This window comes from Aplidium turbinatum, chromosome 7 (assembly GCF_918807975.1).
Source record: "Aplidium turbinatum chromosome 7, kaAplTurb1.1, whole genome shotgun sequence".
Taxonomy (NCBI): domain Eukaryota; kingdom Metazoa; phylum Chordata; class Ascidiacea; order Aplousobranchia; family Polyclinidae; genus Aplidium; species Aplidium turbinatum.
In genome coordinates, this window is record NC_137478.1 from 29,693,919 (window position 1) to 29,718,716 (window position 24,798).

General features: G+C 39.6%; 1 protein-coding gene across 1 annotated transcript; it reads left to right on the forward strand.

Annotated features, from left to right (window-relative positions):
- The first annotated feature begins 846 nt into the window (after window positions 1–846).
- Window positions 847–15,700, forward strand: LOC145773922 (C-type lectin mannose-binding isoform-like). The gene is made up of 3 exons (XM_082585047.1): window positions 847–1,108; window positions 14,299–14,455; window positions 15,377–15,700. The coding sequence occupies exons 1-3, from the start codon at window positions 847–849 to the stop codon at window positions 15,624–15,626; spliced, it is 669 nt and encodes a 222-aa protein (XP_082441173.1). The 3' UTR covers window positions 15,627–15,700.
- Window positions 15,701–24,798: the final 9,098 nt, after the last annotated feature.

Below are 24,798 nucleotides of genomic sequence, written 5' to 3' on the forward strand. Positions count from 1 at the left end.
TGAACTGATTGAACTGCAAAGTCGAGAAAGTTTGAAAACTTTCCACAGAGAACACACTCTTCCTTTATTTTATGAACAATTACATTTATAAATTAGTTAGTTTGTCCAGAAAATTATTATGCATGTGGGGCAGCACATATTGTTGCGAGCAGTTATTTTCATCCATGAAAAACATAAAAAACTGCAGAAAGAAACACACTGACCGACTAACACTTAGCAAACATCTTAAGAATCAAGACAACGTCTTTTAATGTAAATTGCAAATGTTGATAACATCTTAGCTGGAAAACACTGTCAAAGATATTGTAGAAATAATTTTTTTTTTTTTTGTTAATGTATGTGTTATTTGTTCCCATTTTCAAAAATGAAATTAATGGTTTTTAATTGTTACTTTATGTAGCCATGTTTCTTGAAATGTAATAGATTCTGCGGCCCTTTGAATTATTTCAAGTAACAATGCGGCCCACTATAATAAAAGGTTGGACATCCCTGGTCTAGGGCCTTGGAGCTATGGTCTACTGAACTAAACTGATAATTTTTCTTGGTTTGATAAGAGTCTCGAAATAGTGAAGTTGAGAAACAATCGAATTGTTGTTAGTTTAAATTTGAAAACTTTTTGTAGAAATGCATGATCTTTTTGTGAAGATCAGGATCAAGACAACGATCATTGTTGATAAGATAGTGTCACTGTCAGTGATTACATCATAATTGTCTTTTTTATTCTACTGCTTGTTGTGCCAGTGCATGTTGAGTAAAAGCTATAACGCCGGAGTAGCCTATAAGTTCCTTTTTGACCCTTTTTTTTATCGTAATTATATCTACTTCAATAGATAAGAATTAGTAAAAATGAAGGTTGATGGATTCTTTGCAATTTTATCCATTTCGATATTTGCTTGCGCATCTTCCATTGGGGAATCAGATGAAGTCTATCTCGCTGTGAAACGTGTCTCTAATGATGCAGTAATCACCCAAGGACGTCCTGGGAAGCAGGGAGTGGCGGGACCAATCGGACCTGCTGGAGCAAAGGGAGAGAGAGGGGATGTTGGAAGATGTACTTGCGATCTATCTGAAGTGATGGAGCTGGAACAAAAAATTCAAACACTTAAAGGTAGCCCACCGAGGATCCAATTGTAACCTTGATTTGTTTGCTCATCATGCTTGGTCTTTATGTTACTTGCTGTTTTGTATTGCATTATCAAGACTTCGGCTAATTAAGTGTAATATTGTATAACTAAACCATGCCTAGGTGCTATTGACAAAACTGTGTGGGATTTTTTTCTATCTTTTACACTCGTTTTATTACATCAAATTACAATATTGTGTTTCTAGATCAACTTTCACCAGATGATGGTTGGTTTGCACCAGGAAATGGTCACCAATATATTGTGACGTCATCGAAGCAGAACTGGCAGGACAGTCGAACTTTGTGTCAAAGCATGGGCGGGGATCTAGCGACGTTTGGAATGCGAAACTATGATACACGAGTGTAAGAGTAGAAAAATATTATGTAATGTAGAAAGCTTAAGCTACTTTGTGCATTTGTTCTAATCTAAATGTATATTTTGAGGAGTGAGTAAATGGGTAGGGACTTTCAAAATAATTATTTCTCAAAATTTGAAAATGTTTCGTTGCAAAAGGAAAGCTCCTTGTTTTCGTTTCAAACATGTTCTCCCTTTAAAGAATTTAGTTTCAAAATTCATGCAATCTGATTTTGTTGAACGCAAAAAGTCCAAAATATACAGTTTCTAAATGAATATAACATCAAATATAGTTGCTATTCTCTAAAAACCCTTACAGCCTGTTTCACCATAAAAGCGGATCATCAGAAGGCCTTTATTCAAAGAGAATTCGATTACGCGGAGGCAGGGGGGCGGGTCTGAGACAGAGGAGAGCGAGATATGTCTGACCCCTCGGTTTTTGTTAACATTAGCAACTTTGTCAAAAAATAGAATTCTATCTGAATAAGGACCTTCTGATCATCCCCCTTTTAAGGTGAAACAGGCTGTAAAGGTTTTTAGCAAATAGTAACTAGCCTATGTTTGATGTAATTTGCTCTGCTTGTTTTTTTGCTTGGCATTGAGCACTTTTTGTAGTACTGTATATTAATAGTATTTACTGTTTAAATGAATATAACTGCAGACAAGACGTTACTGTTTCGACCTCAAGGTCTCCTCAGTGCAGTAAATCGTACACTAGACTTGAACGCCTTATTACTTCATAAGTAATGCAGCGTGGTAATTTTTCCAATTTTGGTGCGCAAGGAACCACATTTGGATATTTTCACCCACTTTGCCAGAGTGCACAAATTGCCGGAGCGGTGAGCTATGCGCAATGCAACAGCAAAGTGTCTGCTACCAGAGTGCTCAATTGGCGAACCAAGAGCATTAAATAACTGCAGACAGACGTCACTGTTTCGACTTTAAGGTCTCATTAGTGCAGTAAACGTACACTATAAATGAATATATAGAAAAATGGGGACAACATCTCAGACGCTTTGAAAAAAAAACAAAACAAAAAAAAACATCACAGATTAGGGCAAAAATAAACAGATAGTGGGCAAACCAATTTTATTATTCTTTATGTGTTTTTTGAGAACTGCAATGCATACATAGTGTACATCCATTACACGCAAAAATGCAAGGATGAATAGAGTAAAATCGCTGGACTGGACAGCTGGACTGGCCATGAATAGAGTAAAATCGCAAGCATGAATAGATTACATCGCTGGACGTCATGACATGACTAGTATGATCACATTTAATTCATCTTTGTACAACGACTTCTACGCAGTATTATAAAATTTTGATTTTATATAAACATTAACTTTTAACGATAACTTATGTTTAGCCTCATATCTCGTACCATGCAGCGTATAAAGACGATACCTTGGATTGGTTTAACTGATACAGCTAACGAAGGAACCTTCGTGTGGATCGATGGAATGGTTGCGACTTCTGAAAACATCCACTGGAATGATGGAGAGCCAAACAACTCGGGGGGTGGTGAAGATTGTGGGCATCTGATGGGCGCAAACATGAATTTTCGGTCTAACGATCTACGTTGTGAAATTTCTCTTCACGCATTGTGTGAGAAGAGACTTGGCTAAACTTTAAATGTAAACTCTTTCATTAGGCCATGTTCTGTCACCTGAATGGTTATCACAAGCAGGGGCGCGGGAAGTAGGGGTGCTCAAGGGGCTGCAGCCCCCCCTAGAGCAAATTCAGCCCCCCCTGAAATTTTCAATAATTGCTTTAGCCCCCTTAGAAAATTCTAACAATTCAAGGTAGGCTTCATAACATATTTTCAGAAAATTTTTCGAACAATAATTGCTACGATGAATCGAGTTCATGTTAGTGTTACGGTCGTGTGGTCGCGCACATCATTCGCAATAAAGAGTGGTCAATCACAAGGAACTATAGCCTAACTCGCAGTAGAGGTAGGCTACTAGCCACCCACCTTACTAACACGGCGGTCCATCGTTTATTGTACATCATTTTGCAACATTTACATTTCACGCGTACTTCTGAACATTACAATAATACATGATATTGCTTTGTCTTGTCTTACCGACATGACAGAAGATAGTGCAATGAGAAGAGATGCACGTGCAAACATATTCGGCTTGGCAAAAAAAGCACGCACGATGCGGATTTATTTTGCGATTACCTGCAGCGGTGAAGTTTTTCAGCCTGCAGAAGCCGTCGCAAGATAGCTCCAAAACATGAAGATCTTTGCTTCTTCGGCTTTGGAATCAATCACCATTCTCCGCGAACGGATCAAAAATCTCAGAAAATATGAATCCGTTTCCAAGCTTATGGAAGTAGCAAACGTCTTTGCGTCTGTCAATAACCTAAAGATGCCAAAGGATCCCCGAGTGAGCAAAACTCCAGCAAGATTTCGAAACACAGAGAAATCGGATGCTTTGTCCTCTGCGGGAAAAAGAGCGTGGAAACGGCAATATATTTAAGCCCTTGATTTGGTTCAAGCTGAGCTTGATCGAAGATTCGACCAGGCGGATCTGCTTACAGCAGCCAACAGAGAGAAGGCCCTTCTGAGTTGTGCAAACGGTGAGAAAAGATCTGATATTGAGATCAACTTACCGGTGGCCTACCCGATGCCATCAGAAAAGATCGCCTAAAAACGGACTTACTTTGCCCAGCGATGTTGTAGACTAAGTGGAAAAACCGCAAACTCCGTTCAAAAGGTTGCTGAGATATTATCTCAACTAAACCCTCAAACACAAGATCTTTTCAAAGAAACGCGAAAATTCGTGGAGCTCTGCCTTTGCCTCTCGGTTTCAGCTGCATTATCAAAACGTTCTTTTTCTGCTCTAAGAGGCCCGAAAACGTGGTTGAGAAGCTCAATGACACAAATAAGACTTACTCATCTTGCGTTGATGCATGTCCACCAAAATATTTTGGACACTGTCGATGTCAAAGAAGTCATGACACAGTTGATAGAGAAAACACCTGAGCGAAAATCAATTTTCAGAAGCGTGTGAAAGCTCATTTTCACAAACTGTCGTTTTCATATCACTTTCTAATTTATGCGTTTTCATTTTAATTCCCTGAACCACTGCTTTGTTGTTGCCGTTCTTCATTTGGTACAATTTACAATGTGTGTGTTTTGGGGTAGTTTTTTTTACACAGGAGGAGACCGAATACTCACTACCAGTATTTAAGTGCTCTCCCACATAGGGAGGTCTGGGGGGCTTCGCCCCCCAGAAGCCGACAACACTACGACAGCTTCAGCCCCCCCTAGAGAAAAATAGTTCCCGCGCCACTGATCACAAGTAATCCAAAACTGTTTTCAGAACAAGAAATGTCATTTCAGCATTAGAAACCTAAACACAGATAATCCTGTGCATGAAAGCGTGAGGATGTAGTTGTGTTGCATGCTTTGATTTTGCACAATTCAATCGAAGAGTTAGTAAACAATTTCTTAAATCTATAAATGTTTATGTAGGCCAAATTATGATCTTTTCTTAATAGAACCGCTTATTGTAAATTTAACGTCATACAATAAACAAATGATCGATGTCATTTTAATTGTGTTGAAGTCACTGTTTGTTCGCAGCGAAACTTATAAAAAAGAATGAGCAAATTTAATTAATAAAACAATAATTGCAGTATAGCCTATACAGTATATTAAGGTCTATTCCAAACATACAATTGCAGAAGATATATGACCAAGGCCAATGAGAGGGGAGCACGGAGGGTACGGTGTACCCTTGAGGGCCCAGGCCTGTGATTGTTGGGGGGCCCGAACGTGATTTTATAGTTTACGCGCAAAAATGTTTGGTTAAAACCATTCTAAGCGATTAAATTCAAGCATAAAAGTTGTTGTTCCTTAGTCCTGGAGGGGGCCCGCAATGTAGAAAAAGGGGCTGGAAAGGTAATTGAGTGCATTGCGCTCAAATTAGGGACCCAAAGTGGTGATTTAATGCTTTACGTGAAAAAATGTTCTGTTAAAAGCACCCTTAGAAATTAAATCATAAAAGTTGTTTATTTTCCTGTTGGGGAGTTTTGTTTGTTTGTTTATCTTTATCCTGCATTGCGGGAAAGCGGACTTGAGCGCTATGCATCGATGTACGCCTTCCGACGTACACCTGACCCACGCTGCAGCCGACGGCAATGTCTGTTTCCGGTTGTCTACTCTATTTATGACTTAAATTTGGTACTACCCATTACTCGAGGAGGGGGGCATAGTGTAGCAAAAGCAGGGTTGAGAAAAACCCAGGATTTTTTTAAAAAGCCCAACTCGCTAGCCGGGTATTTTTGAGCTTTCTGTGTTTTTAAAAAACTATTTGAAAAAGGTAGTTTTACGCTTATTTCAATTCAAAATGAATTTTGGAGAAGGAGCCGGAGTGAATACTTGCGGAGCAGGAGCGCAGCCGGAGTAAAAAGAAAGTGACTTCGTTCACCTATGCTATAGGCAAGTGGTGAATGCAAAAGTTAAGGAAAAAAGGTTATTGGTCAGATGATTAATTTGATTATGTTTTAACACGATGTTATGTTTGAGCTTTGGTAGAGAGCTTGACTTGTTGTACCAGATAGGCTACATATGGGCTAACACTCAGTAACGTTAACTGATTTGACATTTTTTATTAAACACAAAACAAAAACAAGAAAAAACTACTAAATCCAACGTTTTCGACACCACATATTGTCCTCATTATTAATAATTATAGGTTAGGCCTACATCTAAAATAAATGAATTTAAAAATTTTACATTAAAGCTGTACAAACAACACCTCTCAACAGCACCATCAACAACTGAAACACGAGTTCAATGCAGTAGCCTTTATGCACAAATTGGCGGGGGACAGATCACATGATAAGCACAACACAAAACATTGAATAGTCTAATAGTTTTATTGCAGCCTGATACTATTATTACGCACAGATGTCCAATTCTGCAGTAAAATGTTGTATGGTGTGCAATACTCCTAAGAAACCATCACGCGTTTTGCCCAAGACAAAGGGGGCCCGGAGTGAGAGGGGGGCCCAGAATGACTCTTCGTAACCCTAGTGAAAATTTCTCTCAGAGGCCATGTATATGACTACTGATGGATGGACTAACTGACTGCTGTTGGTTGGTTTTGAATCTTTATCCTCGGACTGACAAAGCCTTGATTGGTTATTCCAGGTAGTTTCGCATACTTGTAGAGGCTCTTGATGCAGGGCCGGTTACCGAGATTGACAGAGTGAAGTTTTCCGATTGTTAAAGTGTTGTTGCTGGGGAATTATTCCATTCACTAGGTAGGCTACCGCTGAATGAAGAGCAGTCCTGAAATGAGTTGCTCAAGCGCACACCCCGAGAGTCGAACCAGCGTCGCGTGATGTTGAGCCGGGCGCGTAACCACTGCGCTAATGGGGCGGGGCTGATTTTACTGTAGTTGTTACGTTATGAAAATTGGAATTGAATAGTTGTAGAAAACTATCCTCGGACTAAGAAAGCTTCTTCTCTCCAGTTTCGAACTAAAGTTTGTTGATTTTGACATTTCTTCGTTTGCGGGCGGTAAGCGTATTTGTAATTTGCAGGTCGCTGCAGCAGGTGGAGTGTTTTGACCGGTTTACGAAAAAACGAAAAAACTTGGGACACCATTTCAGCTAATTCGCAAAAAGCAGCATCCCATACCAGGTTGACATTTACGAGAACCAGTATCATTGTGACCAAACAGTTTGAAGGAGGCGGAAGGCCTACCTAGGCCTGGCGTCACATGCATTGTCTGTTGATATGTTGAGCAAATTAATCTTATCATAAACTAACAGTTTGACAAACCTTCCAACTTAGCGAAGTCACAAACTAGATTGCACTTCCACTTCGCCGTCCGCCGATCGTTTACCGAGCTATTATTGAGCAGAACGATGGTACATTGTTGAGATCATATAAGAACTTCGCAAGCAATGATCCAGCAGTTTAAAAGTGTTCAGTTCAGATAAATTAAATTTGAACAAACAATTTGAAGGAGATTGTACTTTGCAAATTACAATCTGCGTTTGGAATAGGGATTGTAGATCATAGGGATGCGAAACTTCATCCGCTTTTGGCTTATCCGCAACACTAGAAGGGTTACGTTTTTTTCTAATTTACAAAATATTTTACTTTTTATGGGTAATATAAGAAGAGTCAAGTTGATTTTAAAGTAACTTAAGGTTTTTAGTTGAAAGCAAGCCTGCTGTAAAGCGTAAAAAATGTCAAATTGGCAATTGACCCTTCTAATGTTGAAGGAACAACGGAGTTGCGCGTCCCGTAATGTACCGTCTCTAGTTTGGAAGTGCCGAGGATATAAATTGCCATGCTTGAGCTCAATGATTTTCAGTTGTTTGACTTCCTACACATGGAAACCTAGCAACATTGTCAGTCTTCAGAGGAACGAACTATAAATAATTTCAACCCATTTACAAAAATGAAAATCGTATTTTGTCTGACATTTTGATGATCGGCAGTTGAAGAATTTTGTCTATCGTGTGACGTATTGAGACTGCACCAAAGACAAAACCACAGTTTTTTTTATTCTAATGATAACTCCTGAAGAGAGTCAGACAAAAACCTGCAGCTTCAAGCCACTATGAGCAACATTTTACTCGCAATTTTCAAGTTTTGTACCACCAGTTAACTCTCTTTAACAAATTACATTTTATGAACCCAGAGTCATCATCTACTATGTAACAGTTGATGGGTATTTTCTTTCATCAAAACTGCAGCACTTTATTACGATTGACTGCTGTATTTCTGCTAATTCAGCAAAAAGCAGCATCCCATACCAGGTTGACATTTACGAGAACCAGTGTCATTGTGACCAAACAGTTTGAAGGAGGCGGTAGGCCTACCTAGTCCTGACATCACATGCATTGTCTGTTGATAAGTTGCGCAAATTAATCTTATCATAAACCAACAGTTTGACAATAGGTAAATATTTCTTAAAGAATTGTTCGTAAAATAAAAATTTCGTAAAACAAGTCTTCGTATACAGTACATTAATTCTTCGTATAGGTGAATTGTTTATAAACAGGTGGTAGGTCAATTGTTCGTGAAAATTTTTCGCAACAGCAAGGTTTGTGTTGAAATTTCCGATAAAGGTGCATAATGCAAATTTTCATGAATAACCAAGTTACGACGGTATAAAAAAATAAGAGCAAATGAAAAATCTCTTTTTTTGTTATATATTCGAATACAACAATTGTCTGTGTTCAGCAAATCTTCGCTTGCACTACAAACACTACTTTAAGTAACTTCGTACAAATTGTCCACCAGCCGAGTTTAGTATGAAGTAATGTGTGCAATTCCACGCAAGTAATCACAAATTTCATCATCTTGAAAGTATTGACGCCAAGTTTGGACGACTCTAGTTTCTCTTTCTGCATTGTCCCTAACCCAAACCTGTTTTACGAACAGTTAGTATTACGGTCAATTGCATGCACGAAGAAATGCTTTACAAAGAATTGTGTTACTACGAATTAATTTTACGAAAAATTGTTTTATGAACAACTCTTTACGAAAATACGTTGCACACCATTTCAGCTAATTTAGCAAAAAGCAGCATCCCATACCAGGTTGACATTTACGAGAATCAGTGTCATTGTGATCAAACAGTTTGAAGGAGGCGGAAGGCCTACCTAGTCCTGACGTCACATGCATTGTCTGTTGATAAGTTGTGCAAATTAATCTTATCATGAACCAACAGTTTGACAAACCTTCCACTTAGCGAAGTCACAAATTTAGCGAAGTCACCACTTAGTGAAGTCACGATCGTTTAGGGAGGTATTATTGTGCGTCACAGTGTCTCACGTTTTTTTGTAAACAGTTGTTCGTAAAGTTAATTCTTCGTAACACAATTCTTCGTAAAGCATTTTGCCTATAACCATGCAGCACGATGCTATATTGTTGAGATCATAAGAACTTTATAAGTGTTTAGTTAAGATGAAATAAATTTAAACAAACAATTTGAAGTAGATTGTACTTTGCGAATTACTGTTTGCGTTTGGAAGTGCCAAGGATATAAATTGCCATGCTTGAGCTCAATGATTTGCAGTTGTTTGACTTCCTACACATGGAAGACAGATATCGCAGCCTTTTTTACTTCATCAGTGCTGCTCTGTTTGCAGCCTACTGGTTGCACTTATAGCTTCCATGTCGAGCTTATAGCAGAGTGCAACTTTTATTCCTTTCTAAAAAGATCACATATATCATTTTTGCATTTCTACAGATTTAAGTTTCGATAAACATGAAATTTGCTGTTTTTATTGCAACTTTTTTTGTTTTATTTTTTGTTTGCGCTTCTTACGCTAGTGAATCAAATGAAATCTGTTTTCCGAGACCAGTTGGTTCCAAGGGAGAGAAAGGAGATATTGGAAGTTGTACTTGCAATCTCGCTGAAGTAATGAAGTTGGAACAAAGACTTGAAGCACTTGAAGGTATCAACAACTTGTAGTGATCCTGTAACATAAAGCAGTTTTCAAACTTTTTTCTATTATAAATGCATTTAAAAGGATTTGCTGAACTCTCGACGCACTAATGACGATTGATGTCGTACAGTACATGTACGGTACTTGACAAAGTTATGTCATAAGCTATACGTGAACACAATGGGCTAAAATCAGTAAACAATATGCTGATTTAGTGTTTTTTTCTGTAGCTTTTATCAAAAATGAAAAAATATTTTTGCGACTTTTTGCAAAGAATTTCTCACCACTCTTTCATTTTCAAACAGTATATCATTGCAATCATAGTAATGGTAAAAGTGTAAATGCTACTGGACTGCTGACTAGCATTTGCATTTTCTAAAGTAAGCATTGATCAACAATCAGTCGCCTTGAAATTGAAGCTGAACAATAGCCTATGTAAATATATTTAGCTTTTATAATTCATTTTGTTGTCAGGAAACCGAAGTTTCGTGCGACGCCCTTTGAAAATAGGAACAACGCACCAGGGCGTCGCGACGCTCAGTTTGAGAACCACCACTGCACAAATTACTCGTCCAGCCGACAGTGTTGTACGCGTCAATGAAATATATTTACGGCGTCAGCGTCAGCGCGAATTGCCTAAAAACTTCACGGCATAAAGTAGCCTACTGCGTCAGCTCTTACAAAAATTGACAGCGTCAGCGTCAGCGCTAATTTCTAGCGCTATTTTAGCCAAGGTCTCACAAAACGGAAGTATTTCAACCAAGTTTAGGCTAACAATAGCTATAGGCTAAATAAAGAGCAAGTTTTATGTTTTGAAACTATATTGTAATTAGCTGCTTTAGCTTATTAGTTATTTCTTTGTAGAAACACAAGCATTTCAAAACGTTTGTCTGACAATCTGCTGCGTTTGGGACGCATAATGTCCTTTTCAAGCGAAAAACAATGGGTTCCACAGCAGAGCTGAATGGTATTGGTGTGTTGTATTTCCAAAACAAGTCTTGAAAACGTTTACTGTTTCATGCGTGCCGTTTAGGCCTACTAGGGTTGGGACCCCGGGAAATCCCGATCCCGGAATCCCGGGATGTTAACCCGTTTTTCTGATCCCGATCCGGGGATTAATTTTATTAAAATCCCGGGATTTCTAGAAAACATCTACAAAAGCTGATGTAGCGCCATATCGCTTGACGCTCATATCATTTTGGTTTTAAAGCAGCTTTACAATATCAGCTGGTTGTCTTGAACTCTCCTCATTAGTGTGATAATAATAACAACCATGGCATAACAATGAACTACGCAATCGCTTCAGTCGTAGCATACGTGCAACTGGGTCTGTTGTGCCATTGTGCTGTTCGGACAGTTTCTGTTAATTCTGCCCTATCTTTTTGCGAAGGAGAAGTTAAAATTTAGCTCAGAATGGCGAATTTTGAAGATGTAAGTTCAAAGAGAAAAGCCGAGGTGTGGCAAAACTTTTTGTATTGTAAATCTACAGAAAAAGCAAAATGTAACTTCTATCAAGTCGTTTTAAAAGAAGCTTCAGTGTCCAGTACAAAGGGATTAATAACTAAATTTGGAAATTAGAAAGGACTTGAAGATAAGCTTTAGGTTTCGAATCGACGAGCGTCGGAATGCTGAACTGGTTGGGGAGAACCTTCATCATTGGGACGATTCTACAATGGGACACTTGGTCTCCCACGCTTGGTTGATCAAGCAAGCACAACGTATATGACGAATTTCAATTCGCCATGTAGTCTTTCGCTTGTACCAACAGTGGGATCCTTCAATTTGCATGCATAGCTGGCTTGTTAAAGCAACTGTGTTTTTTGATTACCCAAAGTAAAAAAAGATAGGTCACTTGTCTTGAAGATATTTTTGTACATACTTGGCAAAGCAGGTTGAAAAAGCATGGTAGCATGGTCTATATGTCTGGCAGTTCTTAGGACAAAACGTTGTTGTCAGTGAAGTAGTCTTTAAGAAATTAGCTGATTTTTTTTGCATTTGCGGATGGCATCTTACAATGGGACAGCAGGTCTTGCCCATCAATGGGACAGCAGGTCTTGCCCATCAATGGGACACTGTAAATCAACTCGACTTATTCGTAAAAAGGGAAACACAGATCATTTAACTATGAAAACTGCTGTTGAAAAAGCAATAGGCCTACAAACCGGAAAAAATAGACCTGTAGCAAGAGAATTTGACATACCAAGCCAAACATTGAAAAGCTGGTTTGACACATACAAAAGAGCTCAAGCAAATAATGATCTTAAAAGCAATCTAAGTTTTCAACCTCATTATGGTGTCAAAAAGATTTTGAATGATGAAGTTGAGAAAAATTTAGAAAACTTTAATAATGCACTACAGTAAATATAATCAATAACAAAGTGAATATCAAGTTTATAATGTGCATTAACACAGATAATAAATTGTGTCCCATTGTTAGAAATTTCCTGTCCCAATGGTGGAGCCAGATTCAACAATGGGACGTTTTGAGTAACCTTAAAAAACTGCTCGTTATTTCTAAACCACTGGAGATAATGAAATCAAACCAAGTGTTATTTGAAAAAAAATGCATTGGCATTAGTGTTGTAAAAAAAAGCACTGCATTTCGTTACAAAATTTAAAAAAATTAGCAAAACGCAAAATTTGTCCCATTGATGGAGGTTCTCCCCTTCACGTTCTGGGTACCTCAAGAAACCTTTCTACATTGATCAACCGCAGGACCAGCCTGGTCATAAAATAAAACGTCAGAAACTTGCTGCCCTGGCTACGAACCTTCTTCAAAGATTGTTCCCAATCCCAACTGTTGAATTGATTCGAGGCTCTACTGAACAGCATGAAAATGCCATTACAGAAGATAGTAGGCTATAGCAATGACACTAAATGACTTTAGCTCAAGATGCGCATGCTTTCGTAGCAGAAGATGAAAGTGAAGAAGCACAAAACTGTGATGTCGGCGCTCGAGTAATGTAAAAAGAAATGCTGCTATATGAAGCAAGCAAAAAAAGGCCAGAAAACCTGAACAATGCTGCTATATGAAGCAAGCAAAAAGGGCCAGAAAACCTGAACAATATATATGATGCATTGAAAAGTATTAAGCCAACATCTGTTGAGGCTGAACGCGCATTTTCAGCTATTGGATATTTTGCAAGCAAACTCAGATCGTCTTAACGATGATACTCTCGATGCTTTCATGTTTTTGCGTTAGTATTAGGCCTACCATAAATAAATGTGGTTTGTATAGCTTGCACGTGTATTTTCCTACTTTGCTAATCCCGAAAAATCCCGGGATTAAGGAGTAAAAATCCCGGGAAATCCCGATCCCGGGATTTCCAATTTGATCCCGAAATCCCAACCCTACCGTTTACTGTTCCATGCGTGCAAGCCTATCACTGTTCCAAGCGTGCTGTGAATGTGATGGCTTAGCATTTATAAATCTTATTTTAACGAGGTCATGATAAGGGATGGTGAATTGATCACGATTTCACCATCTCCGAGCCAACATTTAGATCATTTTATTACCTCACGTTTGCGATGTTTTTCGTACAAGCAACCAGCCTTCAATCTCATTATCCAAGACACGTGAGTATTCCACTCTATTTAGTGGAAATGCCAGAGTCTTAAATGATGTAGGTGTAATGGTGTATACTGTTTCCCAGCATCACGCGGGAAACAGTATACACCATTAGGAAGAAGATTGCTTTTTACCTGAATTGTAATCACGTTAATTGAGATTCTTTATGGCACTTGGAGTTTTGTATTGTATCACCGTAGTCGAATGGTGTGAGACTTGACACCGCACTCAAAGGGCGCCAGTGCGATATCGCTTATGAGCATGCGGCTGTGTCTTTGGCAGGAAACTTAATGGAATGCCTTAAATTGGACATAAAGATGGCTTTCTTGCCTTCAATTAATTCAAATTTTCAACCCCGGAGTGTAAGCTTGAATACAAAAAAAAATCAAAACAAAAGAAAACGAAGATTCAGCTAAATACCACAACAAAGTACTGTTGTCTGCAGGGCCGGATTTAGCTGATGAGGAGCCCGGGGCACTTTTAGATCGGGGGGCCCCGGTGCAAAAAATATTTTTGCGCTTTCGTGCGAAAAACAACCTCTACGTCTACAATAGCATTAATCCAGCACTGCACAGCATTTTGCAGAAACTTCAAAGGCTGACAGAAAAAAAATAACACAAAATCACATTTTTTCCACGTTGGGGGCCCTTTCAAAGTCGGGGGGCCCGAGGCACCTGCACCCTCTGCCCCCCCTAAATCCGGGCCAGGTTGTCTGCAAAAATAATTTGTGGCAGTTTGACCTAAATTAATTAGGCTATGCATGGGACTAACAAAATTAAAATACAAAATTCTTATGACATTACAAAATTATATTTGTAGAACAAATCTTACCAGATGATGGTTGGTTTGCACCAGGAAATGGTCACCAATATATTGTGACGTCATCCTCACAGAACTGGCAGGACAGTCGAACTTTGTGTCAAAGCATGGGAGGAGATCTAGCAACGTTTGGAATGCGAAACTATGATACAAGAGTGTAAGAATAAAACTAATACTTTACACGCTACAAAGTTTTATGCGCACAATTGTTTTAAATACAGTATAAAGGCTTTTGTGAAGGAATAAGTAATGGTATTGGGTAGAGCTGTTCAGAAGCAAACGTTTTTCAAAATTTGGAAGTTGAATGTTTTGAAACAAAAACACTCGTAGTATAACTGTTTGAATAAATTTTTGCAGTGAAGAATTTTGCTTCAAAATTTCCACACTGTTGTTTGATTATCAATATCAGTCTCACTTTCAAAATACATTTTTGATGTAGGCTACGATAAGTAAGTTTGGTCGACAATGTTAAGTTAATAGTCTTCTACTAATTCTGTTATTGCCGGTTTTTATAAAAGCCATGTCATCAGGCAATTTTAGGCTCTTACATCTATTGATATACCGTACTGCAAATTTGGGGGAAGGTAATGGAGCTCTAACTGGGTAGCTACTCAGCAGTGTTACACTGTAAAGTGGCTATTGCTTTCATTTTGTTATAGATTTCGAAAATTCAATTTCATATCCTGATAGTTTGTTAACATGAAAGTTCGTGACGCAGTAGTTTTGCTTGATGACTTTGTCACCTTGTTAATAAACAAAACGATAAATGTTAATTATCAAGTCGTAGGCTTGTTGTTGCCAAATTTATTCATTGCATTTCATCATAAAAATCACCAGTAACTCACAAGAAAGAAGTAGATAAACCCACTTTTTGAAAGTTATTGGTTAAATTGGGCCCCTTTATAACAAACGTTGCGTGGCAAAATGTTATATTTGCTTGTAAATCGGCAAGTAATGCAAAATAACTAGCAGTGGCCACAAAAGCGGCAAATTTGCGGCAAATGTACATAAATGTAAACTAGTGGCTTTTCATTTTGTTGCCACATTTATATGCCGACTAAAGATAACTTATGTTTAGCCTCATTGCTCGTGCTATCCATGATAACGCAACACCTTGGATTGGTTTAAATGACATCGAGAATGAGGGAACCTTCGTGTGGATCGATGGAGTGGCTGCGACTCCTGAAAACATTCATTGGAATGCTGGACAGCCGGACGATTACAAAGATAATGAAGATTGTGGACATATAAGGGGCACAGATTTTCGTTGTAATGATAACCCCTGTGAAGAGTCTATTCACGCACTATGCGAGAAGACACTTGGATGAAGTTGAAATGTAAATTGTTTCATTTGACTATGTTCTGTCACTTGAATGCTTATTGCAAGTATTCAAAAATTGTTTTGTTGAACCGTAGTAGGCATACGAAGCCGAATGACATAATCAGATTTAACACATTTCAGATTATTATTGTAACATTTATAGAAAACAAAAAACTAGATTAAAACAAATTTCGAACGTTCTCAACATCACATGATGTTCTCTTCAGGAATAACGTTCTGTACTTTTATCTACATCTAAACCTATTACGAGAAACCATCAATATTAATTCAGATGACATTTTTAATGACAACCAACCACACCGACCACCCATTGAGAAAAAGGATTTCAAAAAATTGTTAAGCCTCGCCACTGAAGGCATGTTCATGTATAATAATGGCTTGATTAAAGATCAATGGCATTATCATGCGTTCTTCACTTGGTCCAACTTTAGCCAATTTCTTTTTAGCGTATTTTGAAACCAAACTATTTAAAGTGTCTCGTGATTTTTATCTAAAAATGTATGTACTTTATGTTGACGATGCTTTTGCAAATATGGCAGCGATCAGTCTAGTTCTCAATTTTTAAATCTCCAAAATTATCAACATCCAAACATCAAATTTACTGTTGAAAAATCTCATTTGTTTGACACACGGATCTGGGATAACTTACCAACACAGGCTTACTTTTAAATCACATCTAGCGACAATCCACCAACACTGACTTGTTTTTAAATCACAACGCTCTTTGCCCAAAAAGTGGACATCTAGATTAATTTTTTGTCTTCTATCTCGTGCCCGTTTGGTTTGTTTGACGGGATTACTTTTCCAGTATGAAAATAACAAGTTGTAAAGTATGCAACATTTAAAAACATACCCTCATATATGTTGGATAAAATGTTAAAAGCTTTATTGGATTTTAAATCCAAAGCTAAACCCGAAAAATACGATTTTAGCAACTTTTTTGATATACCATTTTTGAGAAAAGATTCGGTATGATTTTCAAAAATATCTAGCTAATATTGTTAAAAAGAAATTCGATTGTAATATTTATCCAGCATATAAAACGTTCAAAATAGGCAGATATTTCCAGCTAAAGTCGCCTATTCCCTTTGCTATTTGTTCTGATGTTGTGTATAAGTTCAATTTAGTTGTTATCGTGATGCAAACCTTACATACATCGATATGTCAACAACATATTTATTGACTAGAGCCGGTAAACACCTGAATTTGAATTGTGTACAAAAAAGTGCAGTTAAAGATCACATTTTCTCATGAGCAACATGTCAAAACAACGTTTTTATTAAGCAATTTGAGATCATGTCCAGGATCAGGTCTGAATATCAAACCAAGATTTTGGAAGCTCTGCACACAAAACGCAACAATCCACCTTTTAATTTACAATTGTGTGCTTGTGACTCGTCGTTTTTGCTCTGTATATTTCAAATTATTTTTTTTTGCACCTTGCCTATTTCCACATATCACATTATATGATCTGTTTAACTCCGTTAATGCAGTGACCTTTGAGATTCTCGTGTTCATTGTTGAGGGTTGAGCTAGTCAGAACCACTGTGCAGTTTTTGTTATTCTGTTGATAAATTTAATATTTAACCATTGTATTTTATTTAGATGTAGATAAAAGTACAGTACGTTATCCTGAAGAGGACATCATGTGATGTCGAACACGTTCGAAATTTGTTTCAATGTAGTTTTTTTTTGTACAAATCGTTTGTTGTGCACCAGAGTTTTGAATGAAGAAAAATAATTCTAAAAAGATTTAACAACAAGTAATGTGAAGTTTGGAGACTGAAACTGAAATATAGTTGTACGGGGAGCCTGGATGCTTTTCTCACAAACTTTTGAGAACAGTTAATTGCCGTTGTGGTTCATTTCTGCTTATTTTTTGTCTCAAAATGTATTTCCAGACGTTTAATATAAAATAAGCAATAATAATAGTAGCCAACCAAGTGAGAAAACCATTTACCTCTTGTACTTACTGATTCAGTGTATAAAAGCAACGCAATATATAGTAAGAAAGAAACGCAAAACAATCAACTAAGGAACGTGGTACGGAACGCTTAATTGATTACACGCGTTGTGCGGTGGTAATCAATTCCAACGTCTGTACCAGAAAACGCTGAATGTATTATGTAGTGAAGTAGGTCACAAGTTACATAAAATCAACGTAAATAAAATGACGACTATAACATCTCTCCCGATAATTTTTATACACAAAGAAAAATATGAACAAGACACCGAATTAAACAATCAAACTCAAAGTCCGAAACGGGCCGGAGATCTGCGGCGACGGCTCGACCTTCGTGGGTTGTGTGACCCGAATTCCGGTACAGTCGGTGTGTCGTCCGAATCCGTTCGAGCTGAGGTGGAGACAGCGGAGGTGTCGACTGTTGGTGCAGGAGTTTCTCCCGGCTCCTGGTCCTCCGGTGATGCATAGCGAAGTTGCAGTTGGTCCATATGGCGCCTCCACGTCGGACCATGTGGCAGCAGACGTACCAGGAAGATTCTGCTATCCTGTCGCTTAATCACCTCGGCTGAAACCCAGCGAGGATCCTGGCTCCGTCGTGGAGTGAATGATAGCGCGTAACAGGGATCTCCCGGTTTGAAATGTCTTTTTGTTCCTTCGGAGGCGTCCGTGTTGTGAGGGTTTTGTCTTGGTACCACTTGAGATGTGAGGAGAAGCGTGTCGATCTTGGTTCAAATCTGACGATTGTTGAGTAATTGGCTTGGAGAGTAGCCACTCGGAGTTGGCGTGCGTCGATACTGCTGTAGGAATTCCAAGACGGCCTGCTTCGGGGGTAGGGAAGATTTGCGAAGTGCTTGCTTGAACGTACGTACGAGGCGCTCTGCCGCCCCATTGGTTTGCGGATGGTAAGGGGCACCCGTGATGTGTACCATACCCCTCTCCTTACAGAAAGTTTGAAATTCTGTGGATTTAAAAGTAGTAGCATTATCGATAACTACTGTATAGCATGGGATAGCCGAAATGAGCAAAATCTTCTTCTAGTAGGTTGATAGTAGTTGTTGACGATAAGGAAGTAGTAGCATGAATACATGGGTAATTAGAAAAAACATCAATGCTGAGTAACCAATGGAAACCCATGAATTCTACCGCATGATCTATGTGTAAGCGACTCCACGGTGCTTCTGGAACCGTCCATGATTGGACCTGGGTTTTAGATTGCGGTTGATATTCGCCACAGGTACTGCACTTGTGACAAAGTTCCGCTATGTCTCGGTCAATGTTTGGCCAGTAAACGGATGTTCTTGCCAACTGCTTCATTCTCTCGATGCCAAAATGTCCTTCATGAAGCAATTGAAAGACGGAAGGACGAAGTTTGGACGGGATGACCACTCTGGAACCGTAAAGTAGACATCCGTAACAAGTAGAAAGAGAGTCTGCGTACTTACAAAACGGTTCGACCGGGTCTTGTGGAAAAGACTTGGCCGGCCATCCGTCATGAATGAAATGCATTACCGTGGAAATGGTAGGATCTTTAGAAGATTCTTTGCGTAGTGAGGCAGCATTTGGGGTCTGGACCTGCAAATCCAAAGCATCGATAGCGCAGACGATATCAATGTCATCCGCACTTTCCTCTTCATCGAAGACTTTATCCCCTCCTGCTGGTAAGCGACTCAAAGCATCAGCGTTTTGATGATTCTTCGTCTTCCTGTACTCAATAGTGTATGTAAATTGCGACAAAAAAGAGTGCCCAACGAGCCAAACGATTTGCTGCCAAAGAAGGTGTCGATTTGGTCGGGCCAAAAAGACTAAGCAATGGTTTATGATCTGTGACCAAAATGAATGATCTACCAAAAAGATATTGATAGAACTTCTTTAGCGCAAAAATTATCGACAAAGACTCTTTTTGGATTTGACTATATTTTTTTTTGCAAAGCTGTTAATATCTTTGAAACGTTTGCTATAGGCCGTTCTGTGCCATCTGGGTAACGGTGAAACAAAGTAGCACCGATGCCCACACTAGAAGCATCACATGCGATACCTACCGGAAGTGACGCATTGAAATGTGTAAGAACCTCATCAGTAGAAAGATAATGCTTCAGCTGAACAAAAGAGTTTTCCTCTTGTTTTCCCCATCTCCAAGGAATGTCCTTTTTCGTGAGATGGTATAGTGGTTCTGCTACTGTGGAAGCGTTCAACGGTAGAAACTTCGAATAAAATTGTAAGGAACCTAAAAATGAACGAAGAGAAGATACGTCAGTGGGGCAGACATCTCCAGTATGGTGTTTACCTTAGGACCTTTGGAGATGCCCTGCCTGGACAAAATGTGTCCGAGATACTCTATCTGAGGTTGTGCAAGCTTACACTTGTCCTTTCTACACCTCAGGCCTTTTGAGTGAAGTCGATCGAAGAGCCGTCTAAGATTCTGGAGATGCTCCTCAGCAGTAGTGCCACTGACAAGAATGAAGTCTAGGTAGACTGCGACCCCTGGAAGGTCGGCTGTAAGGTCGTCCATGATCTTCTGAAAATAACCTGGAGCAGAAGATATGCCAAAAGGTAAAACATTTTGTAAAAGTACGCCACGGTGAGTGCTTAATGCGAGTCGCTTTCGACTGTCAGGACCAAGTCGAATCTGATTGTAGGCATCAGCCAAGTCTATCTTGCTGAAACCATACCCACCACCCAACTTTGCATTAAGTCTTCTGATAAGGGTAACGGGTGACGATGAGTCTCCAGGGAAGGGTTCACTGTGACTGAATAATCGCCACATATGCGTAACTTGGCCTTCGCTTCTGAAGAGTTTGAAGGCTTACGGACTGGAACAACCGGTGTGCCCCAATCGCAAAACTGAACTGGTGTCCATACACCACGTGCAATACCCGAATCATAGGCTTGTGCTAAGTCCTCCTTTAGCGCGAAAGGTACAGGCCTAGGTTTGAGAAAAACAGGTTTAGCATCAGATTTAAAATCTATGTCTAGTTCATAATCTCGTAAGCACCCAAGTTCAGGCTTAAAAACATCTTTGAACTCGTCACATAAGAGGGAGCATGCTTTCTCCAGACTCTTATCAGGCTTGTCGCATGACTGGATACTCTGTAAAGTAGAATAGTTAGACAGAAGGAATTTATCGATAGAAATTCCTAAAGACGAGATTGCATCACAACCTAGCAAGTTTAGTCCTTTGACTGTTGTGACTACAAAAGGAATATTATCTGACCTTCCCGTGGAAGGACAAGTTACCTGGGCCGTGAAAGAACCCGTGATTGGTACTAGATGCTTGGTAGCAGATTGGAACTGCGACACTGGTGCTTGCAATTGAGGTGCGCCTATCCGAGTCCAGACGTCGCTGGAAAGGAAATTTCCGTTTGTAGCAGTGTCCAGTTCTAAGTGTGTGGTTACCGAATTAATGGAAATCGGTACTTCCAACTTTGAATTTCGAGGCTTTCTGCAAGAACGAGAGCATGTTAATTTCCTCGATACAATTTACCTTAGAAGGTTTGAACTGTCTAGCTTTCTTTCGACAGACACTCTGTAAGTGTCCCGTAACATGGCAGAAATGGCAAGTGTCTTTCTTAAACCTACAGTCATTGGCGTTGTGGTTGGAATTACCACAGCGATAGCATTCTTTATTTTTAGAAGAAAAGAAAGTACCTGTAAGTTGCCTAGTTTTCGGAGGTTTGCTGATGATGATGGCGTATGAGCGATCTTTCCAGGCTAGATTGGAGGGCAGAAAATCTTCAGCCACTCAGCAGTCTCGTCGTCCAGGACCCTCAGACCATGCGCACCGTGTGGAGGCCGGTGGGTTAGGCAGTTGTGGATGACCTTGTCTGCGGTCTGTTACGTGGCACCACAGTCGCATTCTGATGAAGGAGCCAGGCCCCACTTGTGCATGTCCGAACGAAAGCGGCCGACACCAGTTCGCAGGCGGTTTAGCCTGACCCACGCAAGCCTTGCGAGGGACATCCCTGGTGGACGGGGATCGTCGTCGGGTATGAAGTCACGGAGCGTGGAGGTGTGATTTTGCCACTCCGTGTTCCACATGTGGTTCGTCCAGTGTGCCGCACTTAAACCAAGTTCTTCTGCGTTCTTGAGGAGTTGTTGTGCGGCAGGCACGAATGGGCGTCTTGATTTCAGCCGCTGCTTTACAGGTGGTGGTCTCTTGAATGTTGCATGGAGGAGATGGTCGGGGTCCAAAGCGCGGCGAGCGAGAGAAATCGTGGCTCCTTTACAGCGTAGCTCAGCGGGTTGGATGCCTGCTAGGATGGGTAGGCAGTCCGTTGGAGTGGGACGCAGGCATCCAGTCACAGTACGCAGTGCGTCGTTGATGGCGGTATCAATCTGGTGGGTGTGAGAACTACGACACCAGACCGGCGCGGTACTCAGCGGTGGAATGAACAAGGGCTAGGGTAGCTGTACGAAGAGTTTTAGCACCAGCTCCCCAGCCGGAACCCGCCAATCGCCTCAAAAGTGCGACGCGTGTAGATAGTTTTTTGCGCAGTGGCTTCAGGTTTGCTGATGGTCCTTACTTTCGCAACTGGTGCTGGTGGAGTGCCGTAAACAGTTTCTTTTGCCATCTTGGCTGCCTCTTCGGTTTCTGATGCAACCTCCACCGCACGTTTGAAAGTAAGTTCATCAGCTCTGATTTTGAATAACGCCTTAAGCACCGCCTCGTTACCTATTGAACAAATAAAACGAGTACGTAAAGCTTCGTCCAATGGATTTGAAATAGACGAGAAGTCACATGTGGCAGCTGCCTGGCGTATGGGGATGGCTAGTTCTTGAGCTGTTTCACCGGGCTTGCGCTTTATTTCGCTCCAGAAACGGAATCGCTCCCTCACGATGAAGCGTTTTGGGTCGAATTGTTGAGCCATGTAATTTGTAATTTCCGTCATGGTGAGATCGTTGACTTCCTTTGGGTTTGTTTCCTGCGCAGCCAAATTTGTTAACATTTTGTAGATTGTAGGTGATTGATTGGTGAGAAAAACCTGCGGCATTTTGTCTTGTGCGACTGAATGTGCTGCTACAAAGGTGTTAAACCTCTTCCAATAGTCTGCCCACAGTTCAGTGGTGGCATCGAACGTTACGAACTTAGGTAAGGATACCCGCTGTTGTATTGTTGTTGGTTGTGGTCTTGAACTTTGGGCTCGCATTTCTCGTAGTTGCTCCATGAGTATTTTCGTTTGATCTTGGTGACGTTGTTGTTGTTCTCGGTGACGTTCTTCTTGTCTGGCAATTTGCTCCTTCGTCTGGCGTTCTTGGTTGGCAATTTGTTCCTTCGTCTGGCGTTCTTGGTTGGCAATTTGTTGTTGCCGGACTTCGATCAGTTTCTCCATGTTTCTAAAATCCTGTAGAAATTCTGCAAAGATCCTGCTGGCGACGCCAGTTAAATGTCTGTTGTATTTCCAGACGTTTAATATAAAATAAGCAATAATAATAGTAGCCAACCAAGTGAGAAAACCATTTACCTCTTGTACTTACTAATAATAATAATGTTATGGTTTTATTTATTGTCGCTCTACAACAGCTAAGGTCTTTTAGCGACAGGGCTCATTTTTAATTCATATCAGGTTTACGATGTTATCACATTATTACCCAACTCATTCTCACTGCGATTTGCAGGATAGAACACAATCGGTACCGTTTTTAAAGTCTTCGGTTTGACCCGACCTGGAATCGATCTCAGATCTACCAGCGCCAGAGCCGAAGGCGAAACCACTCGGCCACTTAGCTGGTTCTTGTACTTACTGATTCAGTGTATAAAAGCAACGCAATATATAGTAAGAAAGAAACGCAAAACAATCAACCAAGGAACGTGGTACAGAACGCTTAATTGATTACACGCGTCGTGCGGTGGTAATCAATTCCAACGTCTGTACCAGAAAACGCTGAATGTTATTATGTAGTGAAGCAGGTCACAAGTTACATAAAATCAACGTAAATAAAATGACGACTATAACAGTATGTAATCAAGTTCAACAAATTAAAAATTAAATTTCTATAAGGTTTGGTGTAGGGTTAAGTTTCAAACAAGTTTTTTAATGACCAGAGAAGGATTTGAATTAACTATTCTTGACGAAGCTTTTTAACAGGCTTGAATAGAGTTGCGTAGTTTTTTGATAATGTTTTGAAAATTTCTTTGGGGTGTCTCCCCTTCCTTTATTGTAAGCAAGACACATTTCATTTTATATCTCTATTAACATGTTGGCAGACAAAGATTGATTTAGCTTAATTGTTGATTAATTCAGTGAATAATTTGTTTTCTTCAGAAGATTGCGTAACCTAAAATTATTAAATCAATTTTTTCGAAATTTTTCCTCACCATCCAAGAAATTGGAATTGAGCTTTAAAATTGTTGAAAAGTTGCATGAGTTGTTATAAATTAGGTTAGTTTATCACTATTACTAGCTTACTTCATATCGAACGCAGTTATAACACATTTTATGATGTGATGTTAAGTATAAGAAGAAACTGCAAGATCTTACGTCGTTGTTTCGACTTTTCGAGTGTGCGCTTGAGCAACGCAAAATCAAAGGCAGCTCTGCATTCAGCAGCACCTAGTGGATGGAATAGTTCACATACAATAACATTTCAACATGTGGAAATTTCACTTTGTCAAACTCGGTGACCGGCTCTGCGTCAATGGTCCAAAGTCTCTACAAATTTTTGAAACTGCTAAGAGATCTCAAAAAAACTTTTTCAGTCCGAAGATAAACATTTTCTCAATCAATCAATTGTAAGTTACTAATTTATCTATCGAAAGTAAGGTACAAAAAGTCAATCTTCCTTTTTTAAAGTTTCGAAAACGGCCATTAGGCTAACTAAATTTCAGGAAGATGCGGTGAGGGGTTTCAAATGTTGCTTACAGAAACTCAAAATTTATCCTTAGATCTAAATTTACCATAGACAAACAAAACAAAGTAACTTTAGTGGTTTTTCATTAGGCTACCCCACGCCTTCAACACTAACAAAAGTATAAGATGGCTAGTTCCTTTCTCATGGTCGCTCCTTTAGCAATTGGGTTACGTCCAAACAATTTATTACACTCTGAGTAAGTTCATTTCAACAAAAAGCTATACGCGAGTCGCCGGTAAGCTAATCACCAGTGTTGTACGCGTCATTGAAATAATTTGACGGCGTCAGCGTCAGCACGAATTGCCTAAAAACTTTACGGCGTAAAGGACTGCGTAAGCTCTTAAAGAAA

Bases quoted from the DNA above. Each gene is read 5' to 3' on its own strand.
- LOC145773922 (XM_082585047.1), top strand. From the start codon at position 847: ATGAAGGTTGATGGATTCTTTGCAATTTTATCCATTTCGATATTTGCT. The intron at 1,109-14,298 runs GTAGCCCACCGA...TTATATTTGTAG, and splicing joins AAAAATTCAAACACTTAAAG to AACAAATCTTACCAGATGAT. The intron at 14,456-15,376 runs GTAAGAATAAAA...ACTTATGTTTAG, and splicing joins CGAAACTATGATACAAGAGT to CCTCATTGCTCGTGCTATCC.